The following is a 20,283-nucleotide window of genomic DNA, read 5'->3' as shown; positions in this document are numbered from 1 at the left end:
TTTGATGGCTCTGCTGCTCCAGTGAGCTTCCTGGGGACACACCCTCATGCTGATATGGAATTTATTGCAAGATCAAGGCCTACATGTGTCATCCTAGGTAGGAAATGTAATATGGCTGATGGTCCTGGAAGGAACATGATTGGCTCATCTGAAAGGTTCTCTTGAATTGGTAAATGCAATATTTCTACTCACAAAGCAATTATTTTAAATCTTTGAGAATTACCTCAGAGTTCAGTTGGCTGTGTATCTTCCATATCTTCCAGTTGGCACCAGAGCCAAATTACACTAGGATGGAAGATCAACAAGAAAAAGCACACACATAGCAAAAGTTTCTCACTGTAAAACGATCATAAGGGTGAAGGGGCAATTCCCCTACAAGTCTTTGTGATGCAATTGTTTAATTTTTTTTATGTGCTGCTAATTTCAGTGTAGTTCAAAAAACAGACTGAAAGCAGATTAAGCCAGTCAGGAAGCATAGATTTAAGAAGCTTGTACCCGCGATGTGGAGGGATGGATTCTGAGGTTTCCAAGCTGTAATGAAACAAAACCGTTTCTTGTCTCAAAGGTTTGTCTGTATGCTATTCTTGCCATTCTACAACCAATGATTGACTTGTGTGTCATTTACAACAAAAAGATTGGTTCAGACAACCCATTCAAAGGAGGAATGTTTATATGGCATCAAAGTAGTTGGGTGGAGAAGTCAGGCAATCTTAGAGCAAAATTAGAGAAGGAGCTGAGTTTTCTCAGTCCCATGACACCGGAATTGAATACTCCTGGGACTGGACTGTCTTGATACCCTCTGTTCCATGTATTATGCATTTCATAGGGATAGTCTGAGTTTGAAGAGTATGAATAGCAATTAGCAAAACCAGCTACCCCTCCTCCCCTTTCATTTTTCAGAAGCTTTTATTTCCCCTTACTGCTTGTGATCAAGAGTTAATTGTTCACTCCACCAGTTGCTTGGTGGTGCAGAGAGGGTTAATGTGCTCAATTTACTATAAACATATATGTGGCAGACTCTTATCTGGTTTCTCTTTTTTTCTTTCTGTAAAATGTCAACCATTTCCTGATGAGCAGGGTGGTGGTAAATTTCACACCTTTCTCTTCTCTGTGTGGAAACCTGGGTGTTAATGGTACAGGATCAGGTCGCATTTTATGTTATAAAGAATGAGGCAGTCTGTTAGAACAACACAAGGAAGGCAGGGAAGGAAGGAAGGGGAGGTGAAGAAAAAAGAAATCAGAGAATTTGCTGCTTGAAACAGCATTAGTTTAGTTTTATTTCTTCATACTTAACCTGGTTTTACTCAGCACTTATAAATGTAACATTTTGTGATAGAAACCTAGTCTTCTATAGGGTTTTGGAGTTAGGCATAAATATAATCTTCTAATTTCATTCCACAGTGGAATTTACTATTGCAACACCAGAAGATGGAAAGTTGGTCAGTTGATCAAGTCTGCAACTGGTTGATTCAGAGGAATTTAGGAGAATTAGTTCCTAAATTTCGTGGTAAGGTGTTTGTGGTTTGTTTGCTTTTATTGCTTATTAACTTTTGTTTTGGTAAACAGCTTTCCTCTTCTCTGCCTTAAAAAACATAAAATGTATATTTTTTTTACACTAAATTGTTTTTTTGATATGGAGGTAGTTATCTGTTATATAATAGCTTCAGCTTTTTATAGAATTTGAGAAAGAACTGATTCAGGCCAGATAAATCAAAAGGAGTCTAAAGATTTATTAAGAAGCCTAAAAGAACTGGTGTGTGAGATGGAAATCTATAAATAAGTATACCTTCTAGGAACAAAATTGTAGGTTTATCAAGATTTGTTTAGGCCTATTTAATATTGCATGAGTCTATTTGAAATGGTGCATCTTTAATATGTAAATGTTTTATCTGTGAATATATGAATGCTCTACAAAGGATTGAGGAGACTGGCATTCAGACATACTGTGTTAAAGCTTTTCCTCATTAAAATATCAGTATGTTCTGATCCAAGCAAATAAGCCTGTCTGAAAGTATTAGACTAGTTAGTTCGTTTTGTGCAAACGTTTATGCTCCAGATTCAAATTCTTGTTACTAGCCAACAGCCTGTAGAGAATTTTAATTCCTTAACAATTTGGAAGAGACACTTTGCAATAAATTGTTTATTTTGGTATAATCCACATAGGACAGTTTCAGAGGTCAAAAGCAGTTTTGTCTTGGAGATCCACTCACCTTCTACCTTCATGGTGCATTTGGAATCTAACAATAAAGTAATATGACTTTTTCTTTCTCTTGAATATTTAGAGGAAGAAGTGAGTGGAGCAGCTCTTTTGGCTCTTAATGATCGTATGGTGCAGCAGCTAGTAAAGAAGATAGGGCATCAGGCAGTACTAATGGATCTGATTAGCAAATACCACCAACGAAATAATGATTTAGAATCCCTTACTTACAGTTGTGACACAGCCCCTCCAACATCTCCAGAAGCAATCAGTGGGTGAGTTGTCATGAAAGCGTAATTATGATTCTGTTTAAGTGCAGTTTCCTGTTAGTCATTTAACACTAGCATTCAATATTTCTGTAGCTGTAAGTTTAACTTTTTTAATATTTTAATCCTAAATGGAAAGCATGTTCAGTGTTATAAATGCGTATTACTGCACCGTTTTTATGAACATTCCTGAACAAATTCTTCTAGGTGGGACTGGTAGCTGCACTTACGAAATTTGCCCAGTGTTTCCTTTATAAAATGTGTTTTCATTTGCTTATAACTTTGCCAAACTTTAACCACATGGACTGATATTTTCCAGAATGGATGTCTGCCTCTGACTGAAGTTTTCCAGATAAATACAATCACAGAGCTTAAGCTATCCCCAAATATAAGGCTAGAGAAAAATGCTTTAGTACCCTTATGCTTTGAAGTAGGGTCTTTAAATCTTACAGGGAGGTAATCTTTGTTCCATATATATTTCCTTTTTTGAGATCTTTATAAAATCTACCCACATTTGCTTTTGGAAAAAAAGATCAGACCTTGACCAAGCTCAGAAAGGACTTTATAGGTTTTTAGAAGCTTCGGGAGGAGTAGGCTGGGACAAGAAGCCCTGGAGAAAGTATAACTGGAATTTTAAGGTGGCAAAGAGAAGGGAGAGAAACTGAGAAAAGGATGGGGAACTGTAGGAATTAAGAAGTATAATGTAATAGGCAATGGATGTTTTGAACTAGTGTGAGTGGGGACCTGGAATTGGATGTAGAAAGGTTACACCAGTGTTTAACCTGTCATGTTTCTCCTCCGGTTTTTAATTGCATGATCACATACCCTCTTTTCCACAGGATGCCTACCTCAATCAGTATATCAGAAGCACCTGCTTCAAGGATGGAGCAAGGCCGAGCAGTAAAGACTATTGTCAGTGGGGCTCCTGTTTCATTTGCTGCAGAAGCTGGAAGGTGCATGGCAATTGCAGTAGAGAATTGCAAAAAGGGAAGGGATGGTCTCTGTATTAAGGCAGCTGAATGCTGCCCTGGAGAATTGGATTCCATCTGTGCCAGTGCAGTAGAGTTACTACATAGTGCTAGAGCTTCTGTAGTATCACAAGCAATAAAACTTTCATCTTTTTTTCCCTTTCTACCTCCACATATTTCTTATATGGATACCATTCCTAGCTGACTTGCAACTCCTAGAGCTCTTCATCCTGTTCATTCTCCAAGAGGCACCAGGTGAAAGAGCAGGAGTTCTAATATCCAGGGGGTTGTATTCAGTCTAGCATCTCCATTGATTGGGTACCAGAATGAGAAGTTGTAACTATATGAATATGAGGTGATGGACCTGTTTCACATCCAGTATTTCTATTGAAGCCCCTGAAATTTTGAATTGGGATTTGGATACTGGCTTAGAGCTTTAGGTTTCTTGCTAATTATAAGGTCAAAATGTACCAGGAGGTGCCATAGGACCTGACAATTTTGCATGGTGTCTCCATGGCTGCGTGAGTGAACAGTCTAGTGCAGGGTTTCCAAAGTGTGACCCACAAGGCAAAGGCAGCCTATGAGTCTTTTGATGTGGCCCGCCACCCAGGACTGCTATTTCAAAATGGCATTCCTTCCACTGGGAAGAGGCTGGCACAGACCCTGGCCCTGAGCCCACAGTAAGCAGCCCATCCTTGCCCTGCACACAGATCTGGGGGTGGGGGGGCACATGTCCCTCATTCCTCCCCCAAGAGTGCAAATAGCAGCGGGGAGCTGTCCCACCTTCCCATCCCTCTGGATGAGCCGCCTATGACTCTATCCTGCTCCCAGGGTCACATTCACTGCCCTAGCTGGGCAGTGCCTGCCCCTACCCCACTCCCTCCCTTACCATGGGGACCTTGATCTCCCACCCCAGCACAATCTTTCCCTCCCCATACCTCCTCCCCTTACAGACTCACCAGCCAGGTGCTGCACTTCAAGCTGCCAGGCTGCATTTATGTAAATCAGCTATTGGATCGGTATCAACTGATATGGCTTGTTAATAATTAGCCATCACTACCAGCCAAGAAAATCTTTATCAGTGTACCCCTACTTAAAATCATGACTGTTCAATTCATTCATGAAAAATCACTTTGTATTTCTGCAGTTAAGATTTTGGAATTCTAAAATTTCTCTCTGTACAAGGGCTGTCCATCTGGCAGCTGTTGGAGGGTTAATATGCAGCCTTTGAGCTCCAGCCTGGCCACCACTGCCCCCACCATTACACCTATCTTGGCAGCTGGGTTCCTGGGGCTCTCCCACCCAAAGAACCACTCTCCTCTGGCTTCTACTTCCTTTTTCCTCTCCTGGGGGCAGGATGACACAGCAGAAGGAGGCTGCGGTGGGATGGGAGTGAGGGGGCAGGGGTCTTAGGATCATAGGAAAGTAGGGCTGGAAGTAGACAGGGCTGCTGCGCTTGTGGTTGGGGGAACCAGACTGCCCATATGGCTATGTGGGGGGGGAGGATTTGGGCTGCACGCCCACCTGGGAGGGGAGTGGGGAGGCAAGCTACCTGCACAGCAGGTGTGGGAGGAGCCCGTGCTACCTGTTTTGTGCCTGCAGTGGGGAAGAGTTTCCTGAGCTGCCTGTTCAGTGGGGGAGAGCCCGGGGAAGCTGCCAACATGGCTAACAGCCCCTGGGCTTATGGCCCCCATCTGCCCGGAAGCTGGACAGCTCTACTCCTTATAATTTTTGTGATATATACAGCTCATCAGTGAAAAACCTTGTCTTCCAGGGCTAATGATGTGCAAGCGTTCAATCCCTTTGCTCCTACGGATAAGACCCTTTATTTTTCTCCAGCAGAAAATAAAGAAGGATTAATTGACCGAAGAGTCTTAAAGCATAAGTGAGTTAATAGAGCATTTGCTAACTTATAGTTGTTTTGAAAGTGATGTTCAATGTTTGTTTCTAATGCTGAGACTATGCAGTCATTTCATGTTGTTAGGACATCTTGTATGCTCAGTTACAGAAATTATCCAATCTGTTCCTAAATACTGAAGAACAACTCTGCTCTCAGGTATACTGATATAATTCCTGGAGAAATTAGTAGGAGTTGAAATACAGTTATGTTAGGGACAAAAGGGAGCCCTTGTTTAACAGTGAAGTGAGTAGGTTAGATTTTTTTTTCAACATTTCTAGCTTTCTGCAGAAGAGCAACAGTTTCAGAAGACTGTGCTTTTCTTTTTCTTTTTTTTGTTAAATAAAACCCAGTATTGGCAGAATTCTGTAGAACTGAAAGCTACTCCTGCAATGTTCTGACTTGGTGCATGGAAATTAGCCTTCTTTCATTAAGGGCTAAGCTTCTGTGGGCTAGAATCTTGCACATGGGCAGTTACGACAAAACTGCTGACTTATAATGAAGCCCTGCCTTTTTTAAATATGTGCACCATGGTAAATTGGATGCATGTCCATACCCTTCGTTTTGCCTTTATAGACATTTTAGATCTGCCGAGATTATACAAAGACATTTCCCTGAAGGACAATGTACTGCAATATTCCTTTAAAAAAACAGAAAGGGTGGGGACACATCTATTAGGAACCAGGAAGGAAGGTACAAATAAATCAAATAATGACAACCTTAAAAAAAAAGAAAAGAAAATGTAATGGTTTGTCACTTGAGAAGACCCTTATTCCACTAGGGAATAACTCACAAGTCCTAAACCCCAAAATTTCACTTGCACTTTCAGCATGTTCCTATCATAATATAAACTATATATAACTTAGAGTATAACTTTTCCAATAAACCGTAATAGGTGTTTGTAACTTCCAGGATCCAGTTATTTTTAATGATGAATAATTTTATCTTATGTTTAATGATGGGTAATTTTATCTTGGGCTGCACACTCTTAAAATGGGTTATGTGAATCACCATAACCCAGAATAAACTAGCTCTAGAAAATGTCTTTACTGCTTCAGTGTACAGCTTTCAAAGACTCCATAGCTAGTTAAGGATCCATGATTGATCCATGCTTTCTTTGACTTAACAACAGTTTAACATGTTGAAGCATACAATATGCAAAATGGATTCACTTGGGGGCTACCAGTATATATACTGGGTTCAGAGGAGGCAACAAATGTGAGTATATGTCTTCATTGTTTGAAGATATGACTACAAACTATGACCCATTTGCTTGGAAGGTCAGAATGAGAAGCTAGCAAATAGATTTTGCCTGACTGAAAAAAAAAAAGAGAGAGAGTTAAAATTGATGTAGAAGGTGTTACTTAACGGACATGGTACATCCCACTAAAGTAGTGATCCTTTATAGACACAAGATGTTTACTGCAGACTTGCCTAATTATCTCCACAGTAAAACATCACTGTCTACATGTGTGGTGCTATTAGAACAGAGTAAACTAATTAACTCTGCCATAGGATAGTACTACCAAATACAAGTATTATCCTATGGCAGAGTTATTTACTATGCCACAATGCAGGTGTGTAACAATGGGGCAAGCCAAACATATCCGTCTCAGCAGGAAAGAGTCCCTGGAAGCACAACAAGCTGCTGGTGGAGGGTAGCCAAATACCCGGTAGGGCAGGAGACAGTTAGTATTTACCTGCAGATGTAGAGCCAACAGTAATGACACAGCAATTGGTGCTGCTACAGCTGTTCATAAGCACCTACTACCTGCAGGTCTGGCAGTGCGCTGGGAGTGATATCACAAGCCCATGACCTGGCCCAGCCAGTAAAGGGGAAGCAGGGCTGTACAGAGAGGGCAGAGAGAGCACCACGGATACAGCAGACCCAGAAACTCTGAAGCCAACAGGGAGCAGAGCAGTATCCACAGCCTGGAGACCTGGAGAGGTTTGCAGCCAGCCGCTGGCCCAGGATCACCCAGGGAGAGACTCCCTGTGGACCCTGCACCCAGAAATTGGGAGAGAAGCATGTAAGTCAGGCAGCTGCTGGTGCCTGGAGATCCAGGCATGATGAAGACACTGCCACCTTTTGTTTCCTTCTTCCTCAAGAGATAATTGATATTGATGTAGGAGTTGCAGACTCGGCAAAGGGGGCATGGACTTAAAGGCCCTGAATTGATAGTCTGTTCATAAGTTGATTTGAGTGGAGGGGATTATTTGATGTTTGATTTTGAAAACCCACAAAATTTGATTATAGACCGAATTAGAATCATAGAAGTAGAATCATAGAATCATAGAAGTATGGTGGGAAGGGACCTTGTAGATCTTCAAGTCCGACCCCCACCTGGCCAGGATTAAAACTGGGCTCAGATGACTCCAGCCAGGTAGACATCAAACCTCCTCTTAAAGACCCCCAGGGCAGGAGCCAGCACCACTTCCCTTGGAAGTTGGTTCCAGACCCTAGCCGCCCTAACTGTGAAGTAGTTCTTACAGATGTCTAATCTAAACCTACTGTCCAACAACTTGTGGCCGTTATTCCTTGTTATGCCGGGGGGGCTAGGGGAAACAAGGTCTCTCCCAAACCCTTCTGGTCCCCCCTAGTGAGTTTATAGTTGGTCACCAGATCCCCCCTCAGCCTTCTCTTGTGAAGGCTGAACAGGTTCAGGTCCCTCAGTCTCTCATTGTAGGGTCTGCCCTGTTGTCCCCGGATCATTCGTGTGGTCCTCCTCTGGACTCTCTCAATGTTGTCCACCTCCCTCCTGAAGTGGGACTCACAGAACTGGACACAGTACTCCAGCTGTGGCCTGACCAGTGTCGCGTAGAGGGGGAGGATCACCTCCTTGGCCCTACTTGAGATGCATCTTTGGATGCACTACAAGGTCCAGTTAGCCCTTCCAACCATGACCTCACATTGTCGGCCCATGTTCATCTTGGAGTCAGTAATGACTCCAAGATCCCTTTCTGCCTCTGTGCTCTCAAGAAGGGAGTTTCCCATCTTATAAGTGTGCTGCTGGTTACTACTGCCCAAGTGCAGCACCCTGCACTTCTCAGTGTTGAAACGCATCCTGTTTTTGTTAACCCACCCCTGTAACCTATCCAGGTCTTGCTGCAGCCTTTCCCTCCCTATTAGTGTCCTCACCTCACCCCAAATTTTGGTATCATCAGCAAATTTAAACAGGTTATTTTTCACCCCGTCATCCAAATCGCTGCTAAAGACATTGAACAGTGCAGGCCCAAGGACCGAGCCCTGGGGGACTCTGCTGCCCACTTCCCCCCAGGTCGAATATGACCTGTCGACCACCACCCTTTGAGTACAACCCTTCAGCCAATCTGCAATCCATCTGAATGTGTAGGCATCAGTGCCACAGTCGCCTAGTTTTTTAATGAGGATGGGGGGGTTTTAATGAGGATTAATTAAAGGAAGCCCATGGATTAATCGGTGTGATGTTAATGTGGGGTGACCCCTGAGTTAATTGGTTGCAGCTGACCCAGGATTGCATATGGACTTTATTGTTCCAAGTAAATCCAGGAATTAATTATTTTTTTGTGAAGCTGTATTCAAACTACATGGTTTATGTGACGAGAATAGTGAAGACCTGGGGGCCAAAACTGATTGAGGACCAGGCATCACCAGGGCACAGGTGTGTGCCATTGACATCAGACCAGGGTAGTCTGAGAGCAGGACTGCTGACACCATCATGAGCTTGGTTGGCATGTGGATGGGGTGTAGGGGAGGAAGAACCCCAGAAGTCTCCATACCTTCGTGTACTCACTAAGGTACTGATAACATCTCAAGATCAAGGCATGGCAGGAGAGTTGAAGAAAGTACCCCGTGCACAAGTCACATTTCCACCTTCCTGTGTGTGTGTCTGCTTCACAACTTGTAGACACTGATGGTGCTGCCTGGGGCATGAGGGTACTTTAGTGCAAGGGCTGCCTGCTGGCCCAGCCAGACCCTTTACAGTGCATTGAGCTGGGCTTGAGCAGCCCTGGGCTGGCAGGCTGACCCCTAGAAACCCTGCCAGCCACAGCTGCTCTGCCCTTGCCCAACATGATGCAGTCCTGGGTGCACATGTAAATAGAGCAGCTAGGAGCAATAAACTCTGGCATAAACTGCAATGGAGTTTATTCAATCACCTTAATAGCACACATAGATGTGACCTGTGACATTAAAATATGTAAGGTTCGGCTACACAGTGAGATTACATTTTTTCCTGAAATGATAACTGTTGAATTTTAGGTGATAGTCTTGACATTCACAGGTCTGCACAGGTCTGAGGTGTCTATGCTGGCTGTATACAAGTTGCTAAGGGGCTGAACAAGGTGTATGCTGTAGAACAGGAGTCAGCAACCTATGACACAAAAGCCATATCTAATTCACAAAGCCTCGATCTTGCACAGGAAATGATAGCATGGAGCTGCACCATGTTGCTGCTCTTGTCTACTTTGGAGCCCATTGCTCTGCTACGTCTGTGCTGCCATTGCTGCAGAGGGGTCAGGAATCTGCAGCAAGGGTGAGTGCAAGCAGCTGGCCACTGTAGGGGGCAGAGAATTCCAGCCCACAGCCACAGATGAGTTGCAGCCTCCATCCTATGTCAGGAAAAGCCTACCAACCCCTATTCTAAAAGCTTCTATTAGCACAACAGAAAAGCTGATAAACTAGTACGGGTGGATCTTTGGTTGGTGTGTAAGTAAAATAGAAGGCAGGGTAGATTTGTACCTTATAGATTAATCAAAGTAAATCTATATCTTTGGTTATAGATACTAGATAGAGATATATATAGCACAAGCTTTCATGAGCAGAAGCTTACTTCATCAGATACTGTGAAATACGTACAGAAAGCAGCATCTGATGAAGTGAGCTTCTGCTCATGAAAGCTTGTGCTAATATATATATGCAATTAATATATTTGGTTAGTCTATAAAGTGAAAATCTACCCTGTCTTATAGTTGACTGCAGACTAACACAGCTAACTAAGTCTCTTTCTGCTCATGGTAGTAAAATCCTGAGCTGGGCTGGTGGAGAGGATGGAAGTGTGCAATACATAACCTGAAGGTTCCTTTTTCACTCCCAGGGAGAACTTATACCTGGTATATTTGGATTTATCCACCACAGTAGGATAAATGGGCATGTAGTACATCATTAAACATTTTTTAAAAAACCCTTGAGATCAATAATGGCTACTTTTTTGGTAATTCTGCATAATGTTAAATTGATATTTTTCCCAGTGTTTTTGACCTTGGTTTTCTTGTAACTTTTTATCATCTAGTGATGCATTTTTTACTTTTATGGTACAGACTTGAAACACAGTGTAAACAGCATAGCAATGTAAATGAACCAATCCATGCACCAGCTATTCTATGTGAGCTGCTTGTGTATGCTCTTACCCTGTAATGAACAAAAGCCAAAACTGTGGCAGCTTAGCTGTCAATGCCACAGAATAGCTGATTTGTGATAAATCCTTGCTTTCTTTATCTTAAGGTAACTTTTTCAAGTTCCTGTACCCTTAACCCATGGCAGCTTTCTTTCATTGAGGTATGCTATCTTTCATTTACCTTGCAGTACAAGCCTGCAAAGTGTCTCTGTTGACACATGATAAAGCTCCATCATTCTTTGTGTCTCAGTAATTTGTTCATTCACCCATGCCCTCATCCATATGGAGAGTTATAGAAACTACAGCACTATGAATACACACTGTATTTTTTCCCTATGTAGAGAAGTCCTAAAAGCCTTCTTCAAAGTATATTTCTCAGTATTACAGAGAGGTCAAGAGAGACCACCATCAACTTGATCATTTAAACATAAAAATCAGGGTTAAGAGCAGCATGCCTCATATACTTTACCCTCTCTTCCAGTATTGAAAAGAAGCACCAAACTGCACTGTGAACTCATAGTCAGGAAGGAATTTGCAGGCTGTGATGGTAGAATTTTTTTCAGTAATAGGCCAAGAACAAATAAATCAATGGGCAAAGTGTTCTAGTTGAGCACTCAAAGTAAAGGTTAAAGCTGTAGTAAAGCTCTTCTCTGAAATCACCCACATAACATACAAAACTGCTGATGAATATTTTCCATATCTGCTTTTCTGTCTCTAAGCACTAGCTCCTGCACAGCTCCAGGCAGTCTAAATTGGCCTTGTTATTAAGAGAGCAGCTGTTTTTGCTTCTGGAGACTTGAGACTGTTGTACAAAATAAACATATTTATTGGCATATATTCTATACACACTTCCTCAAGGTTCATTTTTATCAAATGATATATATTCCATACCCCCGTCTGACTGTGTCTTTCAAGAAACTCAAATTGTTCTCTTTGAAGAATGAGCTACTGCCAAAGATTTATTCTCTGTCTTTCTCAAAATGTGTTTCATAGCTTTTCAAGAGGTGTTGCATAATGGGCTTCCATTCTGAATGCCTTGGAGTGATATAATTCATGCAGGGGAGATTTCTGTGCACAAGCAAGACAGCAATTTTTCCTTTCAAATCCTTTCTAATGTGCTAACTTCATTAGGGTAAATATGGGAGGGAATTTTTAGGTTACAGTCCCACTTTCTATGTGCTAAGTGTTCATCCAATATCAATAAATATCTAAAACGTTCTCATTTTAATCTGCCCATCGTTTGCTGACACATACTTTTTAATCATCAATTATCTGAACCTAGATAGTGTTAGGATATTGCACAGAAAATATATTTATAATTGTGCTGGAAAACCAAAAGACAGTGGTAAATCTAACTAGGTCCTGGATGATTTTTTTTTACTTACTATTTTAACCTGAAAATTTTATATATTGCATAAAATGCCAGTGTAATGATTCTAAAAGAAAAGCTCCACTGGCTTGTTTGTCAAATCTTTGTTTGCAATAAGGCTTTTCTGAATCTACTTCTTTTTATCCTCTGAATATATTGTACCTCACAAATTCCCTGCCATTGGAGTGATCATTGGTAGCGCCTTCTCTTCTGGATATTATAGGTTTTTTCAGTTGACTCCTTACAGGTTTGGTGTGCAAGAGGTGCCAGAATGGATGTTCTTGTGCTTATTACAGTGAGTCAAACTAGAACCAGGGAACTGGTTCCCACTGGTATTTTTTAAATTGAAATGGAACACTACCTGAACTGTAATTTTGTCCTATCTGAACCAGAACTGCTGTAAAAACAGGTTATAGTTAAAGTAAAGATGTAGCTGGGTATTTTAAGAAAATGACTGCAATCTTATTTCCCTTGTAAAAGAAGACATAGGTGAGTGATTGGTACTAGGAGGGTTTCCCCTACAGATAGCGGTGACGTCTAGGAGGTTCACATGGGTGCACACGCATCCCCTACAAAAAGGTGCCAATGACACTGTGATTGACGCAGTGCCTACAGGTGTCACTCGCCACCCCAGCCACTGATACTGCTGGCAGCATCTGTGGGTGGTCGCCGACCCCTGGCTGGTGCTTACCCCCCTCCTCCCACCAATGCTAGTGCCAGTGGCATCTGCGGGAGCTCCCCCACTTACCGCTGCCACCGCACTCGCGCATCCACCAGCACCACTATGCCCCCCCAGCTGCCGGGGCACATGTCGTTCATGCCTACTGAAGTGAAAAGAGAATGAAAATAGAAGGACGAGCTACATATTGCAAGGCAGGAAGATACTCCATCTGGCTTAATCTGGTCCCTGGAATGGACAAGGTTGGGATGGGAACCGTTGCCCATCTTGATCCACTGGGGTAATCCTCAGTTGTTCTGGTGCAGAAGGGTGGAGGAAGGGCACCATCCTTGAAGTTAAATGAACTTGCCCAGGTTGGTAATAACTCATGGTCACCTATTTCTGAACTGCTTCTCAGACTTTTTTCTGCTACTTTGCAAAAATCACAACTCTACTTGATTTAGATTCTGGAATATGCAGTTGGGCTATACGGTTTCCTTTGGTTTCTTTTTAAAAATAAGTTTCTGCTATAATTTACTACAGCAGTTGAGAATTAATTATGGGAAAATCCAATAAAATCCCTAAGAAAGTTCTTCAAACAGGAAAATATTTAAAATAAACAATCTTTTTTTGTCAAGTTGGAGAATCATTGTGCTTTTCAGTCATGTCAGAAAATCATGTTGGCAACCTGGAAAGACTCATTCAAAAGCCACTGAGCGGCATAATGTATCTTCTATACAGGGAGAGAAAAATTACAAAATAAAACTAGCAAATGGCTACCATATGCACGAAGTTGTGATGAATCTACATCCAAGAAATCTACTACAGCATAAGCTGTTTTGGACTCCAAAGTTTATAACTAAGGCAATTATTATAATTATTTATAAAATTCCCTTGTTGCATTCTTGCTGAGAATTAGTCACTGCAAGTGGAAAGCTATAGACATTTTCCAAAATTATTAACCCTTGTTTAGAAGGCCTGGGGACAAACGTTGTATTGAAGGCTGAAAATATGAGACAACGTTACCACTGTTGCAGCCACCGTGGTGAGGGCTGAGGGGAATCAGAAATCATGGGAAGACTAACTCAATTGTCAAATGACTTGACTGATTCCATTTAGGGATTAACATTCTGTATATATTGCAGGACAAGTTGCTTTTCTAACTCTAGCACTGAAAGAAATCAAGGAAAGATGACTCTCCAAATATTTTAAATCCAAGATACACAAAATTGATGCATATAGAATTGTTCCAAGGTACACACACGGCATTACAACAAATACTGGAGTAAAAGTGGTGAAAGCAGTGAAGGTAGTGGTTAGGGATCAGGAGGCTGAAGGTGTAAAACAAAAAGTTTGGAATAAAGAGTTTGCTCTACTGAAAAGAAGCTTAAGAGCAAGAAGATCAGAATAATTTTGATGAATGTGGTTGAAGGAATTCACTTTGGTCTGTCACAGCTAGGACGTTGGTGTTTATGTACTTAACTAGCACTACTGCAGCTTCACAATTACTGCAAACCAGGTATAACTTTTCTAGTGTTGTGGGTGTCTCTATGAGCTCTCCACATAATGTGTAAGAGCAGCCTGTTAAATCTGACAAGTAGTTTATGCCTCTGAACCAGTTAGTCTCACACATTTCATTAGTTTAACCATAGGTGTAATGTTGCTCTGTTTTAATTAAGTGAACATTTCTATATAGTTGCTTCTGGATGTAGGAAGGATATTAGTGTGGAGTTGCATCTCTCTCTCGCTGACCCAACTATTCAATTTTTAAATTATTTGACTTATTTATTATAATTACCCACTCATCTTTGAGGTCACCTAAATCTAACATATTTCTTTCCTTACAGTTCATGGAAATTAAAAGATTTTTTTTCATACCTTGTTTAGAGATTGAAAACTAATTATGTACTCTAGTGTAGGCTGGGGCAAAATTGAGAGAGACTTCAACGGTACTGTGGAGCTTGGAGTGCTTGTTATGTGCTGGGAAGCTTTGAAGGGGATGGGAAGTAACAGTTTCCATGGAAGCAGACATGCTGGTTTCCAGGGAAGTTTTCTTAATTGACTCACAACTTTTACTTAGGAGTTTGACTTCAAGCTAACCAGCTTTGTTCCAATGACCTGATGCAGTGGAAAGAAATAGTTTATAATTCTAATGGAGCCTGGTGACAACTTCCAAAACTTCTCACCTTTCTTGTTAAGGTTGGTTTGGCTCTAACAGTGGTAGCAACATTGCCCATCTTATTGTGTGATAGTTTGCAAGCTAGCTACATGGTTTGAACTTAATGTCAAATAGACCTACCTTGAACTGGATTAATTAATGCTGGTTAAAAATCACTGGTGATAATTGGCTTCCCATCTACTCTAGGACTTCTATTATTAGTAACACTGAGGAAGCTGAATCAGTGTGGGTGGTACTAAAAAGCAAAAGGATCAAAAATCATGGGCTGCCCAGCTCCTTGAATAAATACCATTCAGAAAAGTTGGGCAAATATTGGAGGCGTCCATATCATCTATGTGGGATGTCTCTATTCCAGTTAATATGTATAATTATAGATAAAAAGGTTGATTTAAAAAACTGCATACCTTTTTCTGTAATATGGTTAAGCCTAGGTATACAATTCTTACTCCTCTGTTTGTCACGCTTGGTATGGGGTACAGGCAGGTGTAATATAATTGTACTTTTATCAATGAATACTGATACAAGCTACTATGATGCAATTGCTGAATCAGCATGAATTGATAGCACTACAGGTGTAGTAAAACTGCTCCAACTTTAACCCTGCTTTGTCCAGGGTCAAACTGAGGGCAGTTTCACTAACTTGTATCACTCCCTATAGACTCAGGCCCATGTAAATAGCTGTATCCTAACAGGAGCTCCCCCTTTCCTTTTTGAAGTGGCTAAAAGGTATGTTTGTTCACACCTACACTTTTGTATTTTTCTGCCTTTGATGCCATTAACCAAGTATCAGTTGCAAAACTGATCTGGAGGGAGGGGTAATTAGCTGTGTTAGTCTGAAGGTGAAGCTAGGGTAGCACCCCGGGACATGTGTAGATGAAACGGAGAACCTGAATTGAAGCGGTAGGTTTTTAAAAACATCGCTTCAGTTTAGGGCTCTTTAAACCCCAGTGTCGTGCACACACCTGAACTTACCTGCCTCTCCAGTGGTGGTGAGAGGAGGGCAAGCTGCCAGCAGGTGGAGCGATCCCTGGGCTGAGGGGTGGTGACTGGTGATAGTCCAGCCCATGGTAGTGGCAGCCCCCACAGGCAGCACCTGCCTGTAGGCACCCAACTCAGGAGGTCCCGGGGGGCACCACAGCCACAGAGGGAAACACCAAACCCCTGCACAGCTTAGGCGCACAGGCAGGCTCTTGCAGGGGTGGGGGAGAAAAAGATCTTGGGTGGACCATGAGCTTCCTGAAGAGCCCCTGAGCTGCATAGAGCCTGGTGGTTCACTCCACGGCTGTAGGGCAGCGAACTAAAACTCCTCATAGTCATTTAAGGTGCATTACACCGCCAAGTTTGCTACAGCCACTGGAATTACTGTGCAATACACTGCCAAAGCATGCAAACACCAACACCATTGAAGCGATGCAAAAGCATTTAACCCTCTTTAAAGTGTCGTGCACACATGCCTCTCATTTCATCTACACAAGGCCTTAGAAAAATTGGTTCAGAGAGCACAGAGGCTTTTGTAGGTGACAAGGTTGGATCCAAAGGAGCTACAGGCTAAAGACCAGACAATAGACAGTTTGGCTTAGTGGATAGGACAGGAGAAGGCTACAGGCAGGGGAATTACAGAGGCACAGTCTATGTCACAGGTTGCCAAAGCTGAACAGAGTTCACAAAGCCTGAGCGTATTAGCAGAGCTGAGCAAACTGGAATTCAAAAACCACAACATCCAGGGAGGCTTACCACAACACACCTTCAGGCAGAATTGTTGGCTGGTTTACAGGCTGATGCCAAAGGTGGAAGCTTGCTATCCTCAGCAGCCAGTCAGCAGGCCCTGCAGAGCTTTGTAACCTAGAGAAGTACATAGAAAGGGGTTTTTTCCTGCCATAATAGCTTTGCCACTTCACCATCCCTCTGAATGAATGCTTAGCTAACAAAAGCTGTTAGCTTCTACAGTGGGGGTTTTACTAGCATAGCTACATTGGTTAGGTGCAACTCTTGTTTGTTTGTTTCTCCCATGCTTCTGGTTGATATAGAAATGCCGGCAGACCTGTGGCTTAGTGGCTTCTGTGGAGAGAACTTGAGACATGAAAAGATGTATATTTTGTGTTAGACCTCAGACTAGTCCAGTGATTCTTCCAAGGGTGCTATGTGGTGCCACACAATGTTAATACTGTTAGGTGTGTAAACATGATTCACAAGATAAACCCAGAGATTTTAAATAAGTATCCTTAGTGTCACAACATCTTGACCTGTGATCTTTCTTTGCAACAAAAGAATTCCTCTGTTATTTTTCTGTAGTCAAAAATGGGGTGCAAACTAAGAGCTGACATCTTCTATGGGGCATCTTGAATCTAAGAAGGTTGAGAACCACTGGTTTAGTCTCTCTTTCACCTTCCTTATATAATTGCCTTAATAATTGTCATTGTTAATTCAGTCACGGTTTGTGCTAATCCTATTTTAAAAGGAAATTTCAGTCACAGCTTGTGCTAATCTTATTTTAAAAGGAAATTTCCATAACTCTCAATACACTCTCACAAGATGCCAGTTGAAATTCATTCAGCAATTCATGAGAGCCATTGAACTTGCAGGGCTTCTAGCATCTTTAAAACTTAGACTGCCTCTTGCAGTTCTGAGACATTTGTTTGTTTTTGCATCTTGATATTTTTCATAAACATAGTATCATTCACACTTCCTGATTGCAGTGAAACATTGATTGTTAAAAACAAGTATCCACATAGGTTCTGGCATAAAACATACTTTGTGCACATTTGGTTACTGATCACATGTTTGGCAGTCTTTTCCTAGCACTTGATTTAACATGCAAGTGTTCTAACATCTTCAAAGACTTTATTGCATGCTGTAAATGCAGCTTTATTTTTCTACTATAGGGACTGAGACAGGAAAAGTAAACTAATGACTTCTAACCAGTATGGTCATAGATTTCTTTTGTATAAAAGCATGTGGTTTGTGGTGTGCTTCCTCCCCTCTCTTCCTCCCACTATTTCCAACATAGGAAAAATGTAACTATTTTAGAATCTGATAAATTTGGCTAATTTCATCTCTCTCTCTCTCTTTCTCTAGAAAAAATATGAAGCCTGTTTTTGCAAGACATAAGACACTGCAGTGGACAAATTCATACATTTTGCCTGAGTTCCCTTATGATGTCAAATGTATATTAGCAGAAAGAAAGTGCCCTGACCACAGCATGAGAATAAGGATTATTGAATTTTTACAGGCAGACATGACAAAATACCTGGAAGGATCACTGTAAGTACAGCTGTTTTGAATTTGCTCTTTTTGGAGTTGTCAACAGACTGTGAAATGAACTTTCTCAGATGATTCTAAGCCATTTTCTATGTGAGATTTAAATGATGAAGAGTGTTGATTCCAAGCTCTTTGAAGTGAATGAAAAGACTTCTGGCTTTAGTGGACTTTGGCTTAAATTCTAAAGGTTCTCCCCATGCAATACTTTTAGGATAACCTTTTCTTTAATGCAATTTAATATGAAATATGTCAGAAATACTGCATCAGTTGACCATACCTACATTATGCATTTCAGATTGAAGACAAAGTGCCAAAAATGCAAACAATTCATATCTGCTCTTCATCTTGTTCAAACAGATATCCAAACAGTCAGCAGTATAACATTGTTGTCAATGCATTGCTTCAGGCATATCCATTTCTTGATGAGGATGGGAATGGTTTTGTAAGTATTGCAAATAGTACAGTTTTCAGATTGTTATCTTAAGAACGCTCATACTGGAAAACATTTTTTTAATCAAAATGTACAAGAGGAGTTGATTTAGTTCAAGGGACGCACACCAGGTGTTTTTGTTTCTTTCTTTCTTTCTTTCTGCATAGAATGGAAGCTGCTGCTTTTAGAGATGTATGCCAAATCGAGTTTAATTTAGACACCAGCAGTTGCATAGGATTAATCAAATTACAGGCTGCTTATCAGTTCACTGTCAGATTATACAGGCATCCACATAATACTACTGAAAAATTACATACTTGTTGCTTGGGAGGGATTTTACTTCCTCTGTAATTTGCTTTTTCTCCTGAGGGCCTCAATTAGATAAGTATTAAATGTGCATTGATTAAAAAAAAATACTGGTGGTGATACTACTTAGGCGAGTAGAAAAATGTGTCAGAATGGGAAATACATATCCATTATTGAATGAGTTTGGGTTTTTTTGACTCCTGTTCTTGAAATATATTATGATACCTTATGTGCTGCTGTTCTCAATCTAAATCAGTAGTCATAGTAGCTGCTGCTATCTTTAAATGTGGCAGGGACAGAGATACTTGGACAAAATAAAAGCATAGCTCTGAATAGCACCATTGTGGTTTTGTCTATGGCTTCATCAGGAAGCAGAGTAGGAGGAGGAAACATTCTTAGTTTTAGGCTAATATTTTTATTCCCATGGTCTAGAAATATATATGAGAGAGAGACTTCACATCACTTTTTTGCCAAGTGATAGTTGTAAATGCAGGTTTTTTTAAAACTGAAATATGTCTTTCAGCAGCTGGGGCTTTAAGAGTAAAAGGTGTTTATCTTAAGATTTTCAAGAAAATCTTGAGAACTTGCAAGACTGGATTTATAAATCCTGAAAAGAAAGGAATATTTTAATCCCCTAGTAAATGAGCTGAACAGGCCAGGAAGAGGATGCTTCTACTGTCACTTCTAAAAATGTCCTGGGTGTGCAAAAGTTGATAATTCTTTTTGCTTATTGTTGCTGCTTATGGTAACACTGATTCAAGCATCTTGTCGGATATGTTAAACATTCAGCTATGTTTAACGCCCCCCCACCCCCAAATAACCCTATTCAGATAATACGATTGTCAAATCAGAAACACTTGTTTATCCACAAGTCTTGGATTTGGAGAACATGTTTGTGTTCCAGAGTCCTGATGTTTGAGACAATTAGTAATTACCTCCAGCCTCTGAGCAGGCACAGAGAAAGGGTATAGACAAAAATACAACTGGAACAGCTTCAAGTGGGGAGGGAGATTTCACCCTGGATGCCAACAGCTGGTTTGCTGTACCAGTCGAAAGAAGATACAGTCAGAGTTTGGCTACTTATCCAGATTCAAAGCTAGGGTGATTTATCCAATATGTATTACTGTAAGTCCCATGCAGATATAGTAGCTGCTGCATACTCCTGAGCAATATCTCCTTCCCCACTTTAGAAGCTGTTACAAACATACATTTGTCCATACCCAGAGTCTTTCCTAAATATTACAGGAAAAGCAACTCAGAGGTAAAGGAGGAGTTTAATTCCTGGAGGACTGTACCCTCAAAAAAGTAAATGTAAAAAAAAAAAAAGTTACAAAATTGCATGCCCTGACTAAATTACAGATTAAGAAAATAGAACATGGG

General features: G+C 41.1%; 1 protein-coding gene across 1 annotated transcript in view; it reads left to right on the top strand.

The window, feature by feature from the left end:
• Positions 1–1,428: 1,428 nt before the first annotated feature.
• Positions 1,429–20,283, top strand: part of SAMD3 (sterile alpha motif domain containing 3) — a 66,452-nt gene continuing 47,597 nt past the window's right edge. Inside the window, exons 1-5 of the mRNA XM_090031445.1 lie at positions 1,429–1,507; positions 2,283–2,472; positions 5,206–5,316; positions 17,985–18,170; positions 18,525–18,609. Of these exons, the coding sequence (XP_089887571.1) occupies positions 1,429–1,507; positions 2,283–2,472; positions 5,206–5,316; positions 17,985–18,170; positions 18,525–18,609 (651 nt within the window). The remainder of the gene's footprint in view (positions 1,508–2,282; positions 2,473–5,205; positions 5,317–17,984; positions 18,171–18,524; positions 18,610–20,283) is intronic.

The sequence above is a fragment of the Crocodylus siamensis genome, chromosome 1 (genome assembly GCF_052110815.1).
Source record: "Crocodylus siamensis isolate JL-2025a chromosome 1, ASM5211081v1, whole genome shotgun sequence".
Classification (NCBI taxonomy): Eukaryota; Metazoa; Chordata; order Crocodylia; family Crocodylidae; genus Crocodylus; species Crocodylus siamensis.
Note: the sequence above shows the minus strand (reverse complement) of the source record. Positions and strands in the feature narration are given on the sequence as shown.